At 41.3% G+C, this 8834-nt stretch overlaps 1 protein-coding gene across 1 annotated transcript; it reads right to left on the bottom strand.

Annotated features, from left to right (window-relative positions):
• Positions 1 to 1036: 1036 nt before the first annotated feature.
• Positions 1037 to 8834, bottom strand: lman1 (lectin, mannose-binding, 1). Its single transcript, XM_057019718.1, has 13 exons — positions 8431 to 8834; positions 7457 to 7611; positions 7057 to 7164; positions 6730 to 6791; positions 6347 to 6446; positions 6094 to 6217; positions 5592 to 5650; positions 5347 to 5479; positions 5041 to 5228; positions 4883 to 4962; positions 1920 to 2082; positions 1720 to 1844; positions 1037 to 1635 (listed from the first exon to the last, which is right to left on the bottom strand). Exons 1-13 carry the CDS (start codon positions 8648 to 8650, stop codon positions 1599 to 1601), a joined length of 1554 nt encoding a protein of 517 aa, XP_056875698.1. The 5' UTR covers positions 8651 to 8834; the 3' UTR covers positions 1037 to 1598.

Below are 8834 nucleotides of genomic sequence, written 5' to 3'. Positions count from 1 at the left end.
TGTGACAACTTCTTTACATCCTACCGCCTTGGAGAAGAACTTCACAAGAAAAAGCTGACTATGTTGGGAACAGTCAGAAGAAATAAGCAAGAACTTCCCAGTGAAATTCTTAAGATGCAGGGCAGACCTCTGCATTCCTCAGTATTTGTTTTCACGGAGAAAGCAACAGTTGTTTCATACTGCCCAAAGAGAAACAAGAATGTTCTTGTAATGAGCACAATGCACACAGATGCATCTCTGAGCACAAGAGAAGACATGAAGCCACAAATGATCCTCGATTACAACTCCACCAAAGGAGGAGTTGACAATCTGGACAAAGTCACAGCAACATACAGCTGCCAGCGCAAGACTGCCCGTTGGCCCTTGGTGATTTTCTACAACATTGTGGATGTGTCTGCTTACAATGCCTATGTTCTGTGGACTGAAATCAACCAGCAATGGAATGCCGGGAAATTGTACCGACGTCGGCTTTTCCTGGAAGAACTCGGCAAAGCACTCGTCACTCCCATGATCCAGAGGCGAGCCAGGCCAGCCCGATCCTCAGCAGCGGCAGCTGTCATTGAAAAGGTCAAGATGGGGTCATCCAGCCAATCTGCAGTGGATCCAGTGGACACAGGTGTAAAGAAACGGAAAAGATGCCAGGTCTGTCCCTCCCGAGATGACATCAAAACAAGTACCTCTTGTGTGAAATGCAAGAGTTATATCTGCAGAAAGCACACAGTTACATTCTGTCCATCATGTGGAGAGCATTGAAATGTTGAATTTGGAAAATGTGAAAAAAGGGGCAAGTTAAATGGAAAAAAAAATTCATAGGGAAAAACTTGAACAAAATAGTTCCTAAATATAGTGTTGAAATTAAAATGTATTGTTATGTCTCTTTTCTGAATGTTCATATATTCTAAAATAAAGTTGTTGTTGGTTTAAACTGTTTTTTGTCTGTTTTGAATGGATTTACACAGTACGGGTCAAAATGACCCGCAACATAATTATTGTAATTTTTTTTCAACATAATACAAGGGTTAAACAGCCCCAAAAATCAATATAAAAAATAATATTTATTTTTTGAGGAACTGAAGTTTGGGTCATTGAAAATGAGCATTAACTCAGAAATCGATTAGAACATGATTAAAGAGATTACAGTTATATGTTAAAATATGTGAATGTTGCCGGTAGATTATTGGTTAAATGAGACAAACTGGACTCAAAAACAGATAAACAGTTGAGATCTGATTCACTTTCATCGCCTCATAATTTTATAAAAAAATTCACTCTTCAAAACAGTTATTTTAGTTTTCACTTCAGTTTCATGTAAAGGGAATGAAGCAGATATTCAGTTCTGAAACCTAAATGTAAAGCTGTGGACCCCCCCCCCCCAAAAAAAACCCACCAAAATAAAAAAAAAATGTTACATCATTAAACTCAACATTCATACTCAAACAATTTGATGATCAAATTAAAACAATCTGCAGCGTTAAAACAAACCTCTACAACAATTCAGAAAAATTCAAAAAATAACTTACAATCTGAAAAATCAAACAAATTCAATCATGAAAAGTGTCATTCCCTCATTTGCAGGCAGATTTCAAAGGTGTATTTCATCAAAAGAATTTCTTTGCAGCTGCTTCTTGTTGACTCCTGCAGGATGAAAAGTACAAACACCATCAAGGAGGCGAATCAGATGAAATACGGATCATTTGAGTCCGATCAGAGGTGTCTTACTTGTACATGATGTAGCAGAAAAACAGGACCGACTGGACGACGATAAAGATTACGAAATGAACGGTGGATAAGCAGGAGGGCACGGGGGGCAGCTCAGGGCACTTCAGCGCCTTCTCGGCTGGATTCTGGGGAGGACAGAGAGCTCGGTCAGCTGCTTTCTCATCTGCTTCAGCGGCGGTTCTGCTTGCACCGGTCCAAACCTGAGCGCTGCGCTGGACCAGGTGCTCCACGTCCCTCTTGACCATGTGCAGATGCTCCTTGATGTCGTTGAAATGCTGAACGGTTTCGTACGTCCCCAAGCCGCCGGCGTTCCCCTGGTGCTGGGCCGAGCCGATCTGTTTCACAGACTCGTGGAAGTTGTTTCTGCAGAGATTAAAGAAACAGACTCTTGCTACAAGCAGCTAAAAGTACACATTATACCAATTTCAGGAGCATCCAAACCCGGTCCTTAAGGGCTGTAATCCAGCCGGGTTTTCCATCCCACCAGGCAGAAAACACTTTCACCTGGGCTCCCTCTTTCTTTGGTCAGCGTTCTCTGCCTGGTAGGGTGGAAAACCTGGACTGGATTTCTGATACCCCTCTGTTAAATCTACAGTAGAAGGCTGAGAAACAGCCTTTTAAAGTGCTTCCTGAAACACACATCAAGTTGATTCATGTTGGGAAACATAATGTGCCGTAAATATGCTGAATACAGTATCGTTTATTTACAGTCAAACTGTCCAAAATTAATCTTTTAATCCCTATTCACCAGAGGCTCCATATTCTGAAAGTTTGAAAAACAGGAAATTATCATCTGATAAAGGAGGTCATGATTTCCAAATTAATCCCTTATAAAAACATGTTCTTACAATAGATTACAAGTACCGGAGGTCCAGAAACGCACCAGGGAGGCAAATTATCTGGAGTAGAAAATCAGAATCTAGTCATAAAAACAAATGACAAAAAAACAAAAAACCACTCATTCATTCAGGTGTTGAAGTGAAGGTTTAAGTTGCTGGTTGCGTCAGGATTTAAAGCATTTCCAGTAGTACTGGACCTTGAATAAATATTAGCTTTTTTGGCCAATCTAAATGTCTCAGCCCCAGTTTGTCCCTTTGCAAGACTTATTAGCGACGGAGGAGTGACATTTAAGGCAGCAGTGTTACCTGTACACTGCTAAATATGTCTGCTAAATATGAAGCCACAGACAGCAAATGTTCATTTTCAATTATTGGTTCACAATGTAGTGCAAAAAGAATTAAAAAAAAATTGCTGGCGTTATCTGGGGAGTCTGAAATGATTATTATCACAGCTCAACAGTAATAAAAAGTGAAATTTATATTATTTTCTCTCCAGAGAAAATTAAGACTTCTAAGCCTGGATCATATTTCTCAAAAAAATGTAATTTCTTGAAACTGATTACTCACAGAGAGACAGCAATAAGTTTCCCTTATCATCTTAAACACATCTAAGACGATTATAAAGAAAAAAATGGACTCAACAAATGAAAGGAATTCCAGCAGAGCAACCAGGAAGTCCCTTTGGAGCTTGAGGGGGTGACAAGAAATCATTTGGGGTTAAATCGTGTTTCTTCTCTTGTATGACAGATGTGTTTAAAGACTACTAATCTGATAAGGACAAAATGGCTGAGAGGTGGCCTTTTCTTGCTCCGCCACATGGCCCCAGTCTGAAAGGACGGACAGGGATGACACACAAACAAAATCTAATTTGTTCTGCGGAAAGGGGGAAAAAATCTCCCTTGAGAAAGTAAGTGATCATTTATTAAACCCAGTATATAATCTTCATCTGCTACAAGTGACCCATTTATGAGCACAACAGCTTCCTTGGGTACTCAGATGGAGTCCTGCCATGAACTGTGTGTAAAAGATGGGTCAGGATCAGCTGAGAGCTTAATCTAGGCAAGACCACTTGTGCACATTAGCACATTAGCAGGAGCAGCTGCAGCCTTTTTGTGCAGGGTCTGTGTCAATCATCCCGCTCTTACCTTGTCTTTAAAATCCTGATAATATGCTTCCTGAACAGAGAACCATCACAGAAACTCTATATTCCTGTATAATTAACTCATATAAAAGGTAGAATTAGCGAACAGGACACGTTTGGGTCTGCTCTGTGTAAATTATGGGTCAGCAGTATAATAAAGAAAATCATGTATGCAAAGTCAATGAACATGAGTGTCCTGTTGGATTTAGGGCATATAAACAGCTTGGTTCTTTTATGATACATGAGGCTAAGAGATTAATGTTACATAAAATAAAATCTTTAATATCTTGCGATACTGATTAATTCGTAATGCAGATGGTGCGTTAAAATTAAGATGGGCGAAGTGAGGCCACGGCACAAAGGTGCCTCTTTGGAAAATAAATAAAAGCTCTTTTGTTAGGACGCTAAAAAAAATCTAAACAACAAAGTGCCACAATAGATATAAAACTCAGTTTTTGACGAACGGCACGTGACCGATTTATTTGTCGAGATAAATACATAAAACACGAATCAAAACCGCTTCACAAATCTAAAAGAAGACTTTTATAATCCATCGCGTGCTGATAACACTAAGCCCACAAGCACCTCAGAGAGGCCGGACATAAGAACAAATATGTTATTGACTTCATACCAGCTCTAAACCAAAAAAAAATACAATCTGAACACCTAATCAGGCTTACTCACCCCAAAGTACCAAAATCAAACTGTTCTTTAAATATTTTTTATGGAAGGGAATCCTAAAATCTTTTAATCTCTATTATCTTGAAATCTGTGCAACCACGAGACGATTACAGCTTGATATTAATATACCTGCTGCGCTTATTGTGTGTTTCGAAAACATCTAAATTCTTCTTAGGGAAAATGATATATTTTAAACACTGTCTTCTCATACTTATCAATCTGGGATTTGCTGTTATCCTGCCGAGATTAAGACAAACTTTTGGTGGGAGCGCTGTTAATCTTTAATTTTAGAAGAGAGACATCACAGAAGATGGAGGCGGCGTGATGGTTGTGCCATTTACAGCTGGGAGGAGAGACACCTGCAGCGCTCCTGGGATTAAATATCATTTGGAGGGTTTAACTGCAGGGATTTCCCTTGTTTTTTTGGCGTATCAAGGATCCACCTTCATATTTGTTGCAAAAACAACAGTCAGTTGAAGCATCAACAGCCACCGTCACTCACCTCAACTCATCCAGGTTCTTGAGGACCTCCTGCTGGGTGGCCAGAACAGAACCCAGCTGCTGCTGAGTGGCAGAGTCCATCTTAAAGAGACCAAAGAAGAGCCTAAGACCTGAACACCTTCCAGGTGTGGAAAAGCTGCTATATGGGTCTGTGTGTACCTGTCCCGGCGTGGTGCCCGCTGTCTTCTTCGCGACCTCGTCGGTGACGACAGAAACGTATCGCCGTTGTTCGTCCAAGATCATGGCGAGCTGCCGGTGCAGCTGTTTGATCTCCAGGTGGATCTGATTCTGGCCTTCAAAGACCTGGCGGATCTCACGATCACTCACGCTCTCGTACAAGTCCTCAACTGGAAACATACAATTACAATCCAGATTATGATGCTTATTTTCTCAACATTTTACTGGGTATGTTCAAATAATGCAAAATTCTAATATTTTAGACCAGCAGAGGTCTCTTGAACTGACTTGGCTCTCCTTGCACATCTGGGTGTTCTTTCTGAAACTCCTCTTTCTTTTTGTCCAGCTCTTGCTGGAAGTTCTGGAATTCCTCCTGGTACTTGTCTTTCTCTTCTTTAGGAATCTCGGATTCAGCTGGGGGCTTTAATTGGAAAGACAAAAAGGAAATCCTTCAGAGCTGAACTCAATAGAGTTTCTGCACACACACTCGCCCACACACACAAATACACACACTCTCTAAAAGATGTAGTTACCAGTTGCTGGCCTGGTTCTGTGAGTCTGAATAACAAGAAGGACAAAACATCGTGGTCATCTGTTAGAAGAAAAAGATGCTGAGTTACTCAGTGCAAAATCATTAGACTAGCTGAAACATAAATGATCTTAGGTAACGTTAATGAATGAGGAAGCTGTAACGAGATATAATGGAAATTTTAGATTAAGTGCCTTTACATGTGCACAAGAAAACCAAATTCCCATCTTACTTTGACTACATAAAATGCACATGGACACCTTAAACTCCACTAAAATTGGCCCAGAGACGTCCGAATGTATCTGGTTTACCCCCACACAGCTTGATTGTGTGAGTGGCCGTATGTGATCTGCGCACAGGTTATTCAGGCTAATCGAGTGACGAGCGTAGTCCGAATTAGATGCGCATGGAAACGCACTTGGAGAAGGAAGCCACAGGTTAGGACTGTGCTGATAAAACTAGATGCGTTCAAGCAGTTTTGAGGGGTTTTAACAGAAAAATTGTACCTGCCAAACCACCAGTGGCAGCGGAAATCCCAAAGAAGCCTTCGGTGGGAATGATCATGTTTTCCACCTTTGTGCAGAACTCATAGTCGTCTTTGTTTGGAGTGAAGCCGTTGTTGATCATCACCTGAGGACACAACAGTCATCCGGCTAGCAAACATGCTAATAATTAAACCCTGCAGTCGCATCATTCTGTATATGATGGTAATTATCTATATCTGGGACACAACATGAGAGTTTTTTCCATTTCTCCTACCGTCAGTGTCTTCTTGTAATATGTTATTTTGGCTCTAATCGGATACGGTTTGTTGCGGAAGTCTCGTAAACATGTTCCAAGGGCCTGTGTGGTGCCGTCGCTGGATCAAAACAAGAGACTAAACATTAGCACAAGTGTGAAGAAAATACAGCGTGATTGGAGTTCATCCCAAAGCTGCTGTATGTTTTCGAGAACTCTGAAGAGAAGCTGGAATGGCACTGAAAAAGTGATTTAAAGCTTTCACTCACCCGCGGGAGATTAGAAAAGATAGAGGATTATTTACTTTCCAAGCAAATATAATCATATTTTCTAATCTTCTTTAAGTTGGTAAAATGTGAGATGGTGAAAACGTTAGAGCGAAAGCTGAAGAAGTGTTTACTTACTTCTGGTGGTCATAAACAAGGTTGCCATTGTTCCCCACAACAATAATAGCTGGGTTATTTTTCTGGAAGAGAGGAAGACAAAGAGAAACAAAAATCACGTTAATCCTGATTAGTCATCTGCAGAGCAGAGGTGGCTAAGCCTCTGGGTAATCTCATCCACAAATATCACCTATACCTGCAAATAAAATCCAAATGTGACACAAACATGCTGAAAGAGCTGTTCAGCATGACTAAAATATCTGCTTTTCTTGAAGACAGCAAAGAACCCTAACCCTAACCCTAACCCTTCAGTTTTATTCTTTACGGCTCAACAAGTCTCTCACTGACCTTGCCATCATTATCAAAGGAGTCAAAGAAGACTCCAAATCCATCCCACTGGTCAGCAGCACCGTAAACTGGACCCTCGAGTCCTTGAGATGCAGTGAACCACACAGCCTGGGAGACAAAGACAAAAAAGCTGTTAATAACTCTTGCATGTGGTTAAACACAAGGTTTTCCCTGTGCTGGAGAAATAAATTAAAGCAGTTATTTACAGTGATAAGTGCTAATCAGTTATGCAGCAGCCCATAATGAATATTATATTGCCATTAAATGCTTAAATAAGCATTAAAAGGGAAAAATCAATTTTCAGGCAGCCGGGCAAGTGACCTAACAGTCATATAATTTGATGTGTTTATAGTAGGTCAAAGGGCAGCCAGAACAGTGATCACCTTTAAACAATACCCACCAGACCGTCAGCTCCCATCCGTCCTCTTCCAGAGACTCTGAAGGTCACTTCGGCCTCCCAGTGCTCAAAGAGGACTTTGTTTTTTGTCCAAATGGAGCCCCGTTGACTCCTGAGGGACGGTGTGATACGCACCTGGTCGGCACTGGGAATAGCACCTGGGATGAAGAATATGAGGAGGATGTTAGAGGCATATATATATATATATATATATATATATTATATATATATATATATATATATATATAAATAAATTATTTTATTTAATTATTTTATTTAATTATCAGAATTATCTAATCTTTAACTACCAGGGAACTTTTGCTCAGATCTATTCATTCTCAAGTGTTAAGCATGAAAAGAACAACAACAACACATTCTGTTGATATTACTAGCTGTGAAATAGGCCTATTAAATAAACAGTTTGGCAGTGCTTGAGACATCTATTGCGTGTTTTTACATATATTCATCGGCTGTAGTGTGCAGCTGCAGGCAAGACATTTGCACTTCAAAACCGGAAGGAAGAAAGAAAGAGTTCTGTAATTAGCATGAAGCATTAATGCGGAAACCATCACTGGTGCTCTCATGACGCCGTAATCTCTCGTTGTACCTATTGAACCCTCATCTCAACCTCTGGGCAACCCGGTGTGTGATGTAAGGTTCCAAAGGCCCGTTTGGAAAGAGGAAAGTTCAACACTCCGCTTCCCTCCACGCTTGCTGCAATTCAATCACTTTCTTTGAAGGAAATGACTAAAAAATAAAAAATCAACCTTCATAAAACACCGGGCTGTGTCATAAAGCGGTGGAAAATCGTTGAATGAGCAAAGCACCGCACTACCGTGCCTTTGCAGCAGGAACGGAAACGGCCTTAGTTAAAAAGGAAAAGCCACGTTCAAGAATCCGCTGTCCGGGTTGAAAAGTGGCAGTAAATCAGTGTTTGGGGACGGGCTGGTGATGCTCACAGCTGGGCACAAACTTACTTCCAGTGTGGATCCAAAACGGGACACTGCCGTCGCTCTGAGACAGGTGCGGACCTTTAAAGCTGTATTTGTACTCGAACCGTCGGTGGGGAGGCTCTTCTGGCGTTGAGGCACCTGCGGGGACATCAGCGACACTGTGCTGGTTTATTAACACTGTTAGAAAAGTTATCAGGAGGAACGCAGCGTTAGCAGCCGGTCGCCTTGCTATGGACACCGCCATGTTTCTGTATCACTGCTGACGTAGCGCTGAGACCACGCGCATGTCGGGATGCGCGTAGGGCCAACAGGGCGTTTTCTCATTGGACGGATTTTTGGTGTCGTTTCGCCTCTTTTTGGAGGCAGCAGCTCGCGCTGACACGAGGAACGTTCTGCGTGAGTCACGTCGTCAAGTAAACAAATGAAAC

Source organism: Takifugu flavidus, chromosome 20 (genome assembly GCF_003711565.1).
Source record: "Takifugu flavidus isolate HTHZ2018 chromosome 20, ASM371156v2, whole genome shotgun sequence".
NCBI classification, from domain to species: Eukaryota; Metazoa; Chordata; class Actinopteri; order Tetraodontiformes; family Tetraodontidae; genus Takifugu; species Takifugu flavidus.
Note: the sequence above shows the minus strand (reverse complement) of the source record. Positions and strands in the feature narration are given on the sequence as shown.